Below are 17,680 nucleotides of genomic sequence, written 5' to 3' on the forward strand. Positions count from 1 at the left end.
GATGGAATATAAATTTTTAATAGGCCTTTCTACGTAGGCCTAAAGTTATGAAATTTATGTAGCATTTACATCAAAATTTTTAAATCAAAATGACATAAGCCACCCAATGTAGATGGAATATAAATTTTTAATAGGCCTTTCTACGTAGGCCTGAAGTTATGAAATTTATGTAGCATTTACATCAAAATTTTTAAATCAAAATGACATAAGCCACCCAATGTAGATGGAATATAGATTTTTAATAGGCCTTTCTACGTAGGCCTGAAGTTATGAAATTTATGTAGCATTTACATCAAAATTTTTAAATCAAAATGACATAAGCCACCCAATGTAGATGGAATATAGATTTTTAATAGGCCTTTCTACGTAGGCCTGAAGTTATGAAATTTATGTAGCATTTACATCAAAATTCTTACTTCGAAATGACATAAGCCACCCAATGTAGATGGAATATAGATTTTTAATAGGCCTTTCTACGTAGGTCTGAAGTTATGAAATCTATACAAAAGTTATATTATCATTCTTACATTTAAATGACATAGGCTGCTCGATGTAGAAGCTATATTAATTTTTGATATGTCTTTCTACGTAGACCTTAAGAAGCGATTGTTTATAAGAAATATAGGTAAGTATCAACTTATTTTGGCATTTACTTGCTAATTTAATATTCAAAAATGGTTATTTTGCAATTTAAATGGAGCGCAAAAGCGGGTACGTAAGGTAATTAATTAATATATATTCAAATACATTATGCATATTAATATTTCCTTAAAAGTAAGATGTTTACAAGAAATGCTGTCGTTCCAAAAATCTTATTACACCCTGTATAAATTGTACCGAGGACCCTAGTTATGAGGGTTTGGTGGTTGAGGGGGTTGAGAGGGAAGAACGTTTGCATTCATAACTTCAGGTAAGAAAATCACCAATTCACCTGACGATGTACCTGATCTTAGTCAGTGCTATCTTAGTCAGTGATGCAGTCGTAGTTTGTCGGTTTTTATGAAAAGTATATCTCTGTACGAACGAATATTTTCTCTGTTATTATTCGTATCAGATTTTGAGTTTTAAAATGGAAGAACAACGTCGATTATTAACAAAACTGCGCGTTCAAAAACATCGACGACTGAAGAAAGAAATAGATAAGTGGCAATCTTTGGTAGATGAAAGGACAAGTGATGTTGTAAGAGAACCTAGTAAGTTTATATTATCATATTTGTTTTATGTTAAATAAACTAAAGATTCTAATTACTGCCCCCGAAAGCTTTTATCAATTAAAATTTTTATTTCGCTAGACTACCATATCACATTATAGTAGAATTTATATTTAAGCAAAGTTTATATGTAAGCTTTAAGTTATTAAAATCATAGAAAAGCAATAATTGGGTTAGAATTCGTGAAATTTTCACAGAAAATAAAAAGTATTTATTTTAAATCGAAATGATGAAAAAACATTTCTATTTGGCCTTAAGAATGTGTCCACCAAAAAACAGAAAAAAATATTTTTTATAAAAGTTATTGCAAAATTAATTTTTTTGCAACTTTTCAAACAAAATTTGATTTCTTCTAAATGAATCAACCGATTTAAATGAACCAAGCGGAAATATAAAGGGGACAAATACTTTCGTTCAGAATTAAAAATTTTTTAAAAACTTTTTTTTTTAATAATTTAATAAATTTTTTATAAAAAATTAATTTTTTAAAATGTTCTACGCCTTTTAAAAATTTTTTTAAAATATTAACATACACTTAAAACTGTAAGAAATCAAAATCCGTTGAGAAAATTTTGGAGCAACATTTATTTTAAAAGTTGTAATGAAAATTATATTGGCGCAGTGTAGTGCATCAACGCTGAAATTAGTTTTTGATCATTTTTATCAATTTTTATGGTTATATAATTAAATTAAAATGTTAATTTCACAGTGTTTTGTTCATTTCGGATTTAAAAATAATGTTTTTATTCAGAAAATCATCAAAATAGCATCTTTGTTCAATATAATTTCCATTATAACTTTTAATAATTTTTTAATAACTTAAGCTTGCTGCAATCTTGCCTCAAGCTTGAAATGTCCCACCTTGCACAAGGTTACACTGTAAGGTTGCTGTAAGCTTGCCTCAATGTTGCTCGGTAAGATTGCCGTAAAGTTGCAATTTTCAAAATTTTTATGTTTTATATATATGCCCGTATAAGCAATAAAAAATATAAAAAACTTAGAAATTTTTCGACTTTAAAATTAAGAGAAATTTTTTTTGTAATCTTACGGAAACCTTGCAGTAACCTTATGTTAATTTTGCAATAACCTTATGGCAATCTTACCGAGCAACATTGAGGCAAGCTTACAGCAACCTTACAGTGTAACCTTGTGCATGGTGGGACATTTCAAGCTTGAGGCAAGATTGCAGCAAGCTTGACGTGCAAGGTTGGCAATATTGCGCGGCAAGCTTGCCGCAAGGTTTTTGCAAGCTTACGTGCTGTCTGGGTATGTTAATATTTTTTTACAATTTTTAAAAGGCGTAGAACATTAAAAAAATTAATTGTTTATAAAAAATTTATTAAATAATTATTAAAAAATAAAGTTTTAAAAAAATTTGTAATTCTGAACGAAAGTATATTTTATCCCCTTTATATTCCCGCTTGGTTCATTTAGATCGGTTGATTCATTTAGGAGAAATCAAATTTTGTTTGAAAAGTTGCAAAAAAATAAATTTTGCAATAACTTTTATAAAAAATAATTTTTTTTCTGCTTTTTGGTGGACACATTCTTAAGGCCAAATAGAAATGTTTTTCAACATTTCCATTTTAAAAAAATACATATTATTTTCTGTGAATATTTCACGAATTCTGCGACCCAATTACAAAAAATTTTCTTTTAAGATACTTTTTTGACTTTATTTTATTTGTATAAGGGGTATACATTTTTAAGATAACTTTTAAGGTCGCTCGCCGCGGCTAATTATCGTGGCGTTTGTGGATTGATTACAATCGCCTGTCAAGAATATTTTACAAACTCCATAAGTATCAATCTGAATATATACTTTCTCTTTTTTCTGGCTACGCAGGCAGCCAGCAATTTTTTCAATACTTCTTCTACGGCTTCCTTAGAGGAAAAAGTTTATTTAAATAATTACTGTTATAGGAGTGATTCTCCAAACGAAGAATGATTTCGAGAAAAACCCTAAGAGCATCCGGATCCTACAGACGTCCTATGGATATCCGACAGTTAGGATATCCATAGAATCTCCTAGGGATATCCATAGATATTCTATGGACACACTAGGCATATCCTAATTTCCGGATATTTAGGAGATCCGACGGACGCCCTAGTCGTATCCGGAAATTAGGATATCCTTTGGATGTCCATAGGATATCAATGGATATCCCTAGGAGATCCTATCCCTCACAGCACCGGGATATTCAGGATATCCCAGAGACGTTCTGGGGATATTGATTTGATTTAGGAAGTTTGGATATCCATGGAATATCCTCTGGATATCCATGGACGTCCCTAGGATATCCCAGAGATATCCAAACTTCCGAAAACAAATCGATATCCCCAGGACGTCTCTGGGATATCCTGAATATCCCGGTGCTGTGAGGGGTGGATATCCGGATGCTCTTAGGGTAGTTTTAATGTTATCATTAATAGATAACTGCGAAAGTGTAGCTGTATAACAATCCAGATAAACGTAGCTTATTAAAAATGTTAAAATTCTTTATTTTTTATAAATTTAAATTTAATGTAATTAAAAAATTTTTAATATTAAATTTTACAGATAATGAACCTTCAAGCAGTGCAGTAAATAATGAAAATAACGATGAACGTTATAATCAACATTGTAATCATGCTACAGATTCCGAGGAGATAGAAAATGATAAAGAGATAAAATCGAAAAACGACGAAAATAAACATAAAAAATTAAAAATGCAAGACAATATAATTTTTGACCATGGTAAAATTTTTATTTTTACATTATTTGTTTAAATTTGTTAACCAATTTTGTAATGTTACTATTTATTTACTATTACATAGAAAAGGATTTAAGTGAAGTAGCTGTAGATGAAGAAAACAAAGGTGACGAGATAGAGGTTAGAAATTTAAAGGAAATAGCTCATCAAGATGAAGATCAAAAAGCTGAGGAGTTAGAAATAGATGAAGAATTTTCTGATTGTGAAGATGAAGAATCCTATTACAGTTACGACGAAAGAGACGAATATCAATCTAGCGACTTAGAAGACTTGCTGCAAAATTCGGAAGATGATGAGGAAGAGCAAATAAGAGAGTGGGCAATTAAGGGTAACATTTCTTGGGTTCTCATATCTCAATTGCTGCTTATTTTACGACGCCGATTAATGCCGGAACTTCCAAAGACTGCGTCAACATTTTTAAATGTAAAGTCAAAATTCAATATTAAATCTATGAAAAGTTCTTTGTATAACACTGCCGAATTTGTGTATTTTGGACTGGCAAAAGGTCTTGCTTCATGTTTTAATCCTTTGCTTCATCCAGATGGAACTATCTTTTTAGATATTAATATCGACGGAGCTCCTCTTTATAAATCAAGTTCAAAAGAATTTTGGCCTATACTGTGTCGAATTCATTACCCCGATGACAATGTTTATGCTCCTTTTCCAGTTGCAATTTATTTGGGTACCGGAAAACCTCAAGATTTAGATTTGTTTTTAGATGAGTTTATTGATGAATTAAATAATTATCAAAAAACTGGAATTGTACTAGGAGATAAATTGTACAAAATAAGGATTAAAAGTTTCATTTTGGACACTCCCGCGAGAGCCCTTGTAAAATGCGCAAAAGGCCATGCAGGTTATTTCTCTTGTGAGAGATGTCAGATAAAAGGCGAAAGGTTTGAAAAACGTACAATTTTTGTAGACACAAATGCAAAGGAAAGAACAGATAAAAGTTTTCGTGATCAAACACAGCCTGAACACCACAAAGGCATATCTCCGTTATTGAAATTGTCGGGTTTGAATATGGTTACAATGTTTGTTTTAGATTTTATGCACTTAGGCTTTTTAGGAATAATGAAAAAGTTGCTTTCTTTGTGGTTAAATAGCACAATTCGTAAGTTTAAATTTTCATCATCGCAAAAAGAAAAAGTCAATTTTATGTTACATGAGTTAAAAACTCAAGTGCCTTGTGAATTTCAACGTAAAACTGAGTCCTTAAACGAAATCTCATTATGGAAAGCTACCCAATTTAGTTTTTTTCTTTTGTATGCCGGTATAGTAATACTTAAAAAAATTTTAACACCTCAGTATTACAATCATTTTTTGCTCCTCTTTACTAGTTGCAGAATTTTGTGTTCTAAGGAATTAGCAAAAATATATTATGCCGATGCTAAATTATATTTGACAAGATTTGCTTCAATTATGGTAAAGTTGTATGGAAAATCTACAATGTCAATTAATTTGCATAACCTTATTCACATAGCAGATGACGTAAAAAACATGAATTGCCATTTAAGTTTAATTAACAGTTATGCGTTTGAAAATTTATTAGGTAAAATGAAAAGAACTTTGCGATCAGGGAACAAACCTCTACAACAGCTGTGTAATCGCATGCATGAAATATTTTTTAGAAGAAATAAAGTTACTCCGACTCCGAAGATATTATCAATAATAAAAGAAAATGAATCCCAGGTTTCAAAAATAAAGTATCAACAAGCCGTGCTTACTACAAAAAGTCCTGACAACATGGTACTTCTTGAAAATGGCAAATGCGTTGAAATAAAAAAAATTTATAGGGATAGTCAAAATATTGATGACATTAATATACAAGGTGTAGAATGGATTAAAGAAAAACCATTTTTTACATATCCAACAAGTTCTGAAACTTTCGGAATTTGGAAACTAAATGAAAAGCCAAGTAATAAAAAGGAGAATATTTCTATTTACAAAATTAAAAAAAAACTTGTGAAGTTAACTGTAAGATCAGCTCCAGATGAACCGAAAACCGTCGTTGTTATACCACTACTTCATTGAAAATGATTGAGGGGGGGATGCTGTAAGGAGATACAAACGATTTTTGTTGACCTTTTGCGAATAGCCGAATTTTTGTTGTGCGCGGGTAATTCTACAACTAATCATATGATTATAGCTTTATAGCTTATAGCTTTATTTAAGCTTATAGCTTTCACCCTCACAGCATTGGATATCTTGGGATATCCTATGTGGATATCTGTAGGATATCATGTGGATGTTTGAAAGAAATTCTAATATCCTACAGAGGTGAAATAGAGATGTCTATAAGATATCCTCTGGATGTCACAGGATATCTCTAAGATATCTTCAGAATATCCCTAAAATATGTAAATTATACTTTTCGGATATCCTGGAGATGTCTTCCAGATGTCCTACCTATGTCCTTTGGATATCTCTTGCATAACAACAGATTAATTATAAAATATTTTTTAATTATTTTAAGGATATCCACCAGATGTCCTTAAGATAACCTTTAAATACTTAATAAATATCTCATTTAAATATTTAATAATAACACGGAATCTGCAGGATATCCGTAGGATATCCACAAGAAGTTTATTAAATATTAGAATAATAATGTGAAATCCCAACAAAAACATCTTTGGCGCAAAAAGTTCCGCCAAGTAAAAGTTTTTGTAATTGTCGAAACAATTATTGAAATGAAACTTTACCAAGTAAATTTTATAACTAAAATTTTAATATTAATTGATTTTATTAATATTACTAATTACATTTTCGAATAGAGTCAATGTTTCGCGTTATAATTTGGATTATTTTTCAAGTATGAAATTGAATTTCATGATTAACATAAGCAAAAAATAAAATCTAATTATTCGCCTTAATAAAAATTTCTATTTTAGTCAATTTTAAAATCTTGACGTCAATATTTTTCTAACTTAATCGATGAAAGTATTGACGCCAAGATTTTAAAATTGACTAAAATAGAAATTTTTATTAAGACGAATAATTAGATTTTTTATTGCTTATGTTAATCATGAAATTCAATTTCATATTTGAAATAATTCAAATTAAAACGCGAAAAATTGACTCCATTCGGAAATGTAATCAGTAATATTAATAAAATCAATTAATATTAAAATTTTAATTATAAAATTTACTTGGTAAAGTTTCAATTCACTAATTGTTTCTACAATTACAAAAACTTTTACTTATGGCGGAACTTTTTGCATCAAAGATGTTTTTGTTGGGATTTCAAAACTTTTTGTGTCATCTTAACTATTTAATAAATTATTATTAAATTATAATATAATCTATTATATAGATAATAATATAATAATTATTTGAATTTTTCCCGTCAATTTTTTCAACAATAATTAAAAATTTGAAAAACATGAATTGTATTAAAGTTTTGTGAAATAAATTTTAAGATGTCTACCCAATTAATAATATTCCAGAGTAAACTACAAATTCATTTATTAGTTTGTGCTCTACATTTGTCTAAATTTAAAAAAATCCAACTTTTTTGAGAAAAATCAAAATATTTCCAAAAATACGAAATGAATTAAAATTTTCTGAAATGTAAACCGAGTTTTTAACACAATTAATAAAATTGTGGAATTTTTTACAAATCCGTTTAGGAGTTTAGGCTCTACGTTTGTCTAAATTTAAAAAAATCCAACTTTTTTAAGAAAAATCCAAAACATCCTATGGATATTTTTTTTGTTATTTATTTTATGGGCAGGCCCTCAATCATAAATTGCATTGATTAATAATAAAACAATAAATTAAATTGTAATATATAAATATTTTTAAAATATTTAGAACCAACAAAATTTATATTTATTTGAATAAATAAATATAAATAATGCTACAGACATTGATGAAAAATGTAATATTTATTTAACTTTAATTTTTCTAATTTCTTTTATAATGATCCATTTATTAATTATAAATTGTTTAAATAGAATTTTAAAAAATTTTTATTGTTTTAATGAAATATTAATTAAAATCATTTCATTCAACAGAAAAATGGTTTAAAAAATTTTCACTTTATTTTATGTGAATTCCTTAAAAAAATATAAATAATAACAAGTTTTACATATTTTATGATTAATTAATTATAGAGAAATATTTATGTAAATAAAAATGTTCGATTTAAATAAAAAACAAATCATGATTTATAATAGCATTGAATGTAATATTTTACGATATATTTGAAAAACTAGAGTATTCTGAAGTAGAAATACTTTTAACGCCTCCAGTACTATGTGGTCCCTTCGGTCCATTTTCTTTATCAATTAGTCAGTCTTGGATTTTCTTTCACCCAAATAACAGCTCAAGTGACTGCGCTTATAACCATCAATTCGTGTTAAATTTTTTGTTTCATTTAGTTATTATTATTATCATTATTATTAAATAATAGTTTTAAATTTCTTTCGGATATAATTAAATTTTTATTATTCTTATTGTTATTTTATTATTATTATTTTATTGTCTGTAAGTGTAAAGTGTACTGTTAGCAATTGGTAAGTAACATTTTTAAATTAAATTATATACAGATACATTAATTGCATACATAATTACTTTATTTTCTTCAAGATAAAAAATCACTTTTTTTACACTCTTTATTTTTTTTTCGTAATACGTATTGTTATTCTATTTAAAAATTAAAAATAGTATTTTCAAATAAAATTTTGAAGCTTTTTAAAAAACCTTATTGTTGCCTTTAAGCGAAAAGTTATGTTTTTACAAAATATACATCAAGAAAGAACGAATAAATTATTTTTATTAGACTACACTTACAGATTCCATACTATAATTCTATACTATAACTATGTACTAATACAATTTTTCATAATTCTCTTAATTTGCATAATTACATAATGAAAAATAATTAAATTACTTTGATTTAATAAAGTGGCAACGAAATCTCATTTTAAAAATTCTTTGACTTTTATCTGACTTTTCCCTGACCAATTTTTCTTTTTCCCAGACTTAAAAAATTTTAAATTATGCAAAAATTTCCATTTCTATGTTTTATTTCTTTTCCTTTATTATGTAACAAATTTATTAAATTTCCTTTTTTCGTGGAAGGAAAATGTCCAGTTTTTCTCTGACATTCGCCTACATTGATTTATTAATTAAGTAATTATTATATAATAATATATAATACAAAGTTTTGATTTGCATATTTAGCTAAATGGAGGAAAAAACAAAATTGTTTAGAGTAGTTGAGTTTATCAACTACTCTACGAAGGAAAAAAGAAGTGCCGACATCGTTTGCACAACCCACATTAGGTCGGATCCAGATCGGGGTTTGGTGGCGAAATTCATGGATGGACCATCATATAGTCAAGAAGATTCCAGGCTAATTCGTGACATAGTCAAAAATAAGATGACTGCACCAGAAAGTTGGCCTGAGTTCGAAATCAAAATTCTCGCGAAGACAGGTTTGTTTTACATATACTTCAGTGAAATAATAAAAATAAATTATAAATGTTACATTTTTGCGTAAATTTGTAAAACTCATAGCTATATTTTTTGCATAGAGAACATTTGAACATTTTGTATGCACATTTAATTAACATTTTATAAAAACAGGGTTGCCACAGATCAGGGAATTCAGGGAAAAGTCAGGGAAAGTAAAATTGGTCAGGGAAGTAGGGGAAAAGTCAGGGATTTTTATTTAAGTAACTGGAAAAAATTGCATTTTAGAGAAGTTACAAATGATTGCAGAAATTCAATTGAGGAGCTGAATTCTATAACTGGCTCTTCGCTCGAAATGCACGCGCTAATATCAGTCGGGTGGCAGTGACAGGCCCAGAGGCGCTCACTGCCACCCGACTGATATTAGCGCGTGCATTCCGAGCGAAGAGCCGGTTATAGAATCCAGCTCTTCAATTATTTTTAAAAGTAATAAAATTCTTCGCAGAAATTCAATTATGTTAAAAACTTTTAAAAGATTCAATTATCTTTAAAAATAATAAAATTCTTCTTCAAATTTAAATTATTTTCAAAAATTTTAATAAAATTCTTTGCACAATTTCAATTATTTTCAAAAAATTTTTCTCAATTCAATAATTTCCAATATCTACAGTTTTAATAAAATTTTTCAAAAGAATTCAATTATTTAAAAAAAAATTTTGATAAAATTGTAAACAAACTTTGCAATAATTCAATTATTTTCATAAATTAAATAATAACATTTTTTACAAAAATTCAATTATTTTCAGAAATAATAAAATTCATTATAGAATTTCAATTATTTTTAATACAATTTTAATGGAATTTCTCGAAAAATTTAATTATTCTTGAAAATTTTATTAAAATTTCTCGAGAAAATTCAAATTTGTTGATAAAATTCTTTATGATAATTTAGTTTCGAAAGACATTCATTTATTCAATAAATTATTTATTTTTGTATTTAAAAAATAATTGAATTCTTGTAGAATTTTCCAATAAAAATTGATTTTAAAATGAATATTAGTTAAAATTTTAGATAATAATTAAATATTAAAATCATTATAGCATGAATTTTTAAAAATACATAATTGAATGCTTTCGAAGAATTTTAACAAAATTTTTGAAAATAGTTACATTTTTCGAAGAATTTACTTAAAATTGTATGAATAATGAAAGTAATTGAATTCTTGCAATGGAGTTTTTCAAATTTTTTGTTAAATAATTAAAATAATGTAAAGAATTTTATTATTTATGAAAATAATTGAATTCTTGCAACGAATTTCATTATAATTTTTGTAAATAATTTCATTTTTCTTTTTTTGAAAAATTTTATGGAAATTAAAATTTTTATAAAACATGAAGATATCAATCACACCGAGTCGAAGACTCGGAGTAATATTGATATCTTCATGTTTTATAATAATAATCTTATAAGTTGTTAAATTTTAAAAACGTTTGAATTTGAATGTTTTGAAGAATTTTAATTTCTATGGAAAAATAATAATTAAATACTTATTTAAAAATTTAGTTAATGATGTTTGCGAATAATTTTACAATTTAAGAAATTCGTAAGTAAGTGTAGTAGAATGTTTTTTTGAGTATGTAATAATTATAAGAGTGAATCAAAATAATATTTTTTATGGTCAGGGAAAAAGTGAAAATTTTGTCTGGAAATCAGGGAAAAGTCAGGGAAAAATAAAATTAAATATTTGTGGCAACCCAGAAAATTTAAAAAGCTTTTCTGGTACATTTTAAATGTAAAAATTTTTGGTGGAATTGAATTTATTTGAAGTGAAGTAAATTGAATGTAATGTTAAATTTAATTTAATAATAATTCAATTTTAAATTAACTTAAAATAAGAACCTTTATTTGAAGAGAAATTAAATTTAAGAATAAAATTTTTCATTTATTTTCTATTGCTTTTATATCGGTTCGCTCACTACGTGACTCACGCCGGTTCAAATTTCTAAACAAAAATGCTTGTACGCCTAAAATATATCTGAAAGGAAAAGGTTCTTTTCCTTATATGTATGTTTTGTTGCCAAGTCAATGATGATCTTATTTCAAACCACTTCGTCTTCGGTTTTTATTGCAAGATTTATATCTTCACAGAAAAAAATTTTTACTGTGGGGAACAGCTAATTTCGAAAATAAATAACATAAAGAATCTATTCAACTAATTCAGTGAATGATTTCCAATGCAGAGTCAAACTGTTTCTCTGATCTAGAGAAAATGAATTTCACTGGTCAGCCATATTGGAAATATTTGACAGTTTAATTTTTTTAATTTTAAAAATTTTTAATTTTTTTTTTTAAATTTTTTTAAACTACATTTTTAAAATATTATGATTATAATTTATGTCTTCTTTTTAGAAACTTATAAAGAAGCTCTAAAGGAGCTTAATAATTTAGACAAAAAGGAATTTGTATGCACGACTGACTCAGAAGAAATGCTTGTGGAAAATACAATCCAAGCAACAAACGATGAACCAAATCATGATAATGATATTAACGATTTATTTCAAGTACCAGGATTAAATTTGGATGACATTAATAAGTCCTCGGGTATATATTTTTATCATAAATAATTTAAATTTTTTACTAATGTACTTAAATAATAAGAAATATTATGAATTTTTTTTCTTAGACACAAATGCACACATTAATGCATCTGGATCAGCTACTATTGATAATAGTAGGAATCATAAGCGAAAGCAAATAGCAGCCGACGATTTATCCTTTCACGAAGCAAAAAAAAAGTATAAGGCTGCTGGTAAGTTTTTCGTTTTTTATTATCAAGTAAATATGTATTTAATATTTATATAGGGTCATAATTTCTCAAACGGATCACCAAAAACTAAAAAATTTTCTTTTTGAACCAAAATAGTTTTTTTTACTCTTTATGGTTAAGAAGAATCCCTAAAAATATTAAGCAAAAAAAAAAATTTTTGTAAAAGTTATTAACAATTGAATTTTTTAGTACTGCTAAGTTAACAAATTTTTTTCTCTAGTTTTAGCTAACGGATTTTAAAATTAAAATATGAGTTTTTTTCATCTTGAATAGCACTATTTGAATATATTTTTTGTTTTTAAATGTTTTTATTTTTTATAATTTTTAATATAATTTGTTTATAAAATGTTAATAAACAAATATATTCTTCACGTCTTAACAAAAAAATTAAAATTGTATTCTATTCCTTAAATGTCTCCGAGTGTAAAACCGTTTCGAAAAAAAATGAGCCTCAATTAGAAAAAAGTTATTAATTAAAAACTGCAGTTGTGTAGAGCTTTTATGACGTTAAACTCGCCCCGCGCACATTGGCATTTTTTACAACTTACTGTTCAAACTTGTCTGGAACCTACAAATTTCATCAGACTTTTAGAGGATTGGTCTTAAATTAAAGGAGATAAAATTTCTAAGAGATCCCTCTAAACCAATTTTTGAATTTTAAATTGTTTATATTTTTTTGTTACTCAAAGTTAACAATTTACATTATATTGAGAAAAAATCATGATAATTTTTTTATTTTTCCATTGTAGATGATTGAAATCAAGTGAAATTAGTCCAGCATGACTACCAGACAAATAATAATGTATAATACAATTTATTTAAATTGTTGCAATCAATGTTAATTAACAAATAGATGAATATGGTTCTTTTTTATAGAAAAATTTTTTTTGCAGACAAATTTATGTTTATTTAAGTAATTTATGTTGATTTTAGTAAATATTGATTTTAAATTTGAAAATTATTATTGTTATTAACAATTATTATGAACAATAATCAAGTTTCTTTGACATTTGTAAACATTTTAGGCATTTTTTAAACATAAAATGTTTATATAATATGTACATACTTTCAAAAACTTTAAAAATTCATTAGCACAAACAATTACATTTGTTATAAACAAATTATTTACTTTTTAAACAAATGAATGGCTTACTTCTGCAAAAAAAAATTAATTTTCTTATTTTAACGAGTTTAAAGTCATGTAAAGCTCTACTTGATTATTGATAACTAGATTATTGTTCATATGATTGTTAATAATAATGGTAATTATTAAATTCAAAATAATTTTTTACCAAAATCGACATAGATTACTTAAGGGTGTTCGATCAAGAAAGGTATTTAAAAATGGCGGTCAGAAATTATACTTTTTTCGATTCGAATGTTTATCGCAATTGACACATTGATAGTAATTAGAAAAGAATCAGCTGGAATTTTGAACATTTTTGCTTTAATTTGAGTCTAAGATATTAGATTTTTTAACATATGCAACAGTAGGAAGTAAACTATGAATTTCTATGTACCCGGTGGGTGCTACCCTCTGAAGATATTTTTTAATAGCACTAATTTGATTATATTTCGCTTGTGTGGTTCTAGTTTACTTCCTATCATTCTATTTATGTATAAATGTTCAATTTATTGAAAGAAAATGAAATTACAACCATTCACGATTCCGGCTGATTTTTTAAAAATTGCGACAAATGTCTCAATTGTGATAATAATCCATTTCAGATGAAGCATAAGTTCTGACAGGCATTTTTAAAGGTTTTTCTTGTTCGAACACCCTTAAATAAACATAAATTTGTTCTGCAAAAAAAAAATTTTTTTATAAAAAAGAACCAAAATTATCTATTTGTTAATTAACATTGTTTGCAACAATTTTAAAAAACTGTATTATGCATTATTATTTGTTTGCTCGTCATGCTAGACTAAAATAAAATTGATTTCAATCATCTGCAATGAAAAAATAAAAAAATAAGCATAATTTTTTCTCAAAATATTGTAAATTGTTAACTTTGAGTAACAAAAAAATATAAACAATTTAAAATTCAAAAATTTATTAAAAGGGATCTCTTAGAAATTTTATCCCCTTTAATTTAAGACCAATTCCATGAAAATCCAATAAAATTTGTAGGTTCTAGACAATTTTGAACAGTAAATTGTAAAAAATGCCAATGTGCGCGGGGCGAGTTTAACGTCTTATAAAGCTCTACACAGCTGCAGTTTTTAATTAAAACTTTTTTTCTAATTGAGGCTCATTTTTTTCGAAACGGTTTTACATTCGGAGACATTTAAGGAATATAACAGGATTTTAATTTTTTTGTTAGGACGTGAAGAACATATTTGTTTATTAACATTTTATAAACAAATTATACAAAAAATTATAAAAAATAAAAACATTTGAAAACAAAAAAAAACAAAAACTAAAAAATTCAATTGTTAATAACTTTTACAAAAAAAACTTTTTTGGCTTAATATTTTTAGGGATACTTCTTAACCATATTAAGAGTCAACAAAAAAATTTTAGTTCAAAAAAAAATTTTTTAGTTTTAGGTGAACCGTTTGAGAAATTCTGACTCTATATCTTCCATCATAGCATTGGATATCTTGGGATATCCCATGTGGATATCATAGGATATCCTGTGGATGTTTGAAAGAAATTATCACAATATCCTATAGAGGGGAAATAGAGATGTCCATAAGATAACCTCTGGATGTCACAGGATATCTCTAAGATATCTTTACACTGAGAAAAATAATTATTTGATTCAAACAAATTTTGTTTAAATCAAACTTAAATTATCTTTGCTATTAGTAAAACATATTTCAGTTTAATTCAAACATATTTTCTGGTTTAATTTAAGAGTAGATTATATATTAAAATCAAACATAAATTGTGATTGATTTTAAATTATCTGTAGTCAACTTTTAAGATTGATTCAAACCTAAAATTTTTAAACATAATTTTTGTTTAAACCGTAACAGAAAATATGTTTGAATTTAATATAAATATTCAAACAAATAATACTTTTGAATCAATGCAGTAATATTTTCTACATATTGAGATTAAACTTACAAACAAATTTGAATTAAACAATATCGTCTAACATTATTTTTGTGTTTCATTTAAGTATAATGTTTTCCCAGTGTAGGATATCCCTATAATATGTAAATTATACTTTTCGGATATCCTGGAGATGTCTTTAAGATATCCCACCAATGTCCTTTGGATATCTCTTGGATAACCACAGATTAATCATAAAATATTTTTTAATTATTTTAAGGATGTCCACTAGATGTCCTTAAGATAACCTTTAATCCATAAGATATCCTATGGATATTTTTTTGTTATAAGGGTTATGTCATTTTATATATATTTATTTCTTATAGTTAACCTTGAGGAGAAAGTTGACATGCTGTTTGAACGTTTGCTTGAATTGAGGGAGGATTTACATTATTTGAAAAATGATATCAAAGATATCAAAAAAAATAATGTTCAAACTGCTCTTTGCCAAGAAACAATGGCGGAAAATTTAGCCGAATTTGGTGTAAATCTCCCATTGACAAAAATGAAGCATTTCGACAAATTAGAGTCCCTTCTACCTGATAATGTACAGTTGCAACACTCTCTAGTAAGCACTCAAATAAAAAATAATATAAACATAATCACAGCAATTCATATTAATTATCCTTTCACACATTGTTTCAGAAATCGGCCCTGCTATTCAGCGTACATTTAACAGGAGATTTGAAAAAAATGGTCCGGCAAATTCTATCAGCTTTGCTTAGTCGCAGGGTGGCGATGAAATTCACCGCTATGAAACCAAAGCCGAATAAAAGAGTACTTCAGGGAACGAATTGCTACAAGATCATTGAAGGTAATTTTTTCTTAGAACTATATAATTTATCAAAAAATTTAATTACAAATTTAGCATAATATATACTTGAAACTTAAAGCAAATAATATTTATTTGAATTAAATAAACTATATATAAACCCATAATTTCTATTTATAAAAGAGAATTTATATTTCCATGTAATGTGAAATGTTAGAAATTGAAATATATTTAATTCGGAAATTTATTCCAAATTTTGTGGTTTTAATTTAAATATTAATGTCAACATAGAAATCTTACTTATTTAACTCGTATTTAAAATGTTATTGGAATACATATATTATTTTATTCACTTTTTTATATTTTCAGGCCTCATTCCTTTCAAATCAACGGCAGGAAAAGAAAAGTATTCAAAGCCAGAAATATTGAATGCGGTGGGATACGTACTGACCCGTTCCTACGATTGGGGCAACGGCAGGAACGAGAGGAGAAAAAAAAAGGAAAATGCTGCCCCTGAGGAATGACAACATTATTCTTTTTTTTTGTTTGCGTATTTTTATTAATCATTTTTATTCTTATTAAGTAATTAAATTTTTTTATTACTATTAGTATTAGTATTAGTAATATTAGTATTATTAAAAAAACATTTTCAGGAAATTTAATTTAAATTTTAAATTTAATTTTGAATTTATTAGTATAAACAATATTATTAGTAAAAAAGTTTTAAATAAAACATTTTTTATAAGTAAATCGATTATTATTATTTTTGCACACCTTGAGATTATATAAATCCTATATAGATCTTATATTGCTTGGCCTATGTAGAATTTACTTACCAACCTTATATAGATCTTGCATTACTGCATCTACATAGAATGAACATAAATATAATTTATAGATCCTACATTATGCGGCCTATGTAGAATTATTTACAAACCCTATATAGATTTTATATCATTTGACCTACATAAGGAGGAAACAAAAATTCTTTATAAATCCTACTTTATTGAGCCTATGTAGAGATTATGTACAAACCGTATGTAGATCCGATAACATTTGGCCTACATAGAATGTATTTAAAATTACTATATATATGCTACAATATTAGGTCTAGGTAGATATTATATACAAACCCAAAATCAATCCTATATAATTTGGCCGATGTATATATTATATAAAAAATCTACTTACATTTTACATAAAGCGTCTGACATAGTGATTATATATGTCTTCTACATGGGTCCTACATATCTTGGCATGCATAGAATAGATATAGCCCAGTGTTACATTTGTATGTACATTGTACAACGGTTGGCCTACGTAAAACGTAAAGCATAACTCCTATATAAGTCCTATCACCTTCGTTTTACGTAAAATGTATGTAGCCGACCGTTACATTTGTATGTAGAATATACATAGGTTGGCCTATGTACAACTTACAGTACAACTTCTGCATAGGTCCTACAACGTTGATTTTACGTACAGTTTACATAGCCGAGCGTTACATTCGTATGTCTTCAGTATGTCAGTTTTGAGTCAAAGGCCTATGTCGCCAGATAGGCCACTTCAGGTACAATCTATGTACAGGCGACTTTAAATTTTATTCGGGATTGCATACAAGTTATTGGTTTCCG

At 26.7% G+C, this 17,680-nt stretch overlaps 3 protein-coding genes across 5 annotated transcripts in view; 2 read left to right on the forward strand and 1 right to left on the reverse strand.

The window, feature by feature from the left end:
• LOC122502223 (spermine synthase) overlaps positions 1-17,680 on the reverse strand; it is a 61,112-nt gene that overhangs the window by 13,483 nt on the left and 29,949 nt on the right. The gene's annotated exons all lie outside the window — the stretch shown is intronic.
• On the forward strand, positions 13-6,595 carry LOC122502220. The gene is made up of 3 exons (XM_043612161.1): positions 13-1,193; positions 3,772-3,948; positions 4,029-6,595. Exons 1-3 carry the CDS (start codon positions 1,070-1,072, stop codon positions 5,996-5,998), a joined length of 2,271 nt encoding a protein of 756 aa, XP_043468096.1. The 5' UTR covers positions 13-1,069; the 3' UTR covers positions 5,999-6,595.
• Positions 8,386-16,649, forward strand: LOC122502221. Of its 2 annotated transcripts, XM_043612163.1 has the most exons (7): positions 8,386-8,484; positions 9,155-9,408; positions 11,796-11,987; positions 12,070-12,195; positions 15,601-15,842; positions 15,920-16,088; positions 16,416-16,649. In XM_043612163.1, exons 2-7 carry the CDS (start codon positions 9,159-9,161, stop codon positions 16,568-16,570), a joined length of 1,134 nt encoding a protein of 377 aa, XP_043468098.1. In that variant the 5' UTR covers positions 8,386-8,484; positions 9,155-9,158; the 3' UTR covers positions 16,571-16,649. The 2 variants fall into 2 exon arrangements, with proteins under 2 accessions (XP_043468098.1, XP_043468097.1); XM_043612162.1 differs by lacking the exon at positions 8,386-8,484 and having other exon boundaries at positions 9,076-9,408.

Source organism: Leptopilina heterotoma, unplaced genomic scaffold (genome assembly GCF_015476425.1).
Source record: "Leptopilina heterotoma isolate Lh14 unplaced genomic scaffold, ASM1547642v1 Lhet_223, whole genome shotgun sequence".
In the NCBI taxonomy this organism is placed as follows: domain Eukaryota; kingdom Metazoa; phylum Arthropoda; class Insecta; order Hymenoptera; family Figitidae; genus Leptopilina; species Leptopilina heterotoma.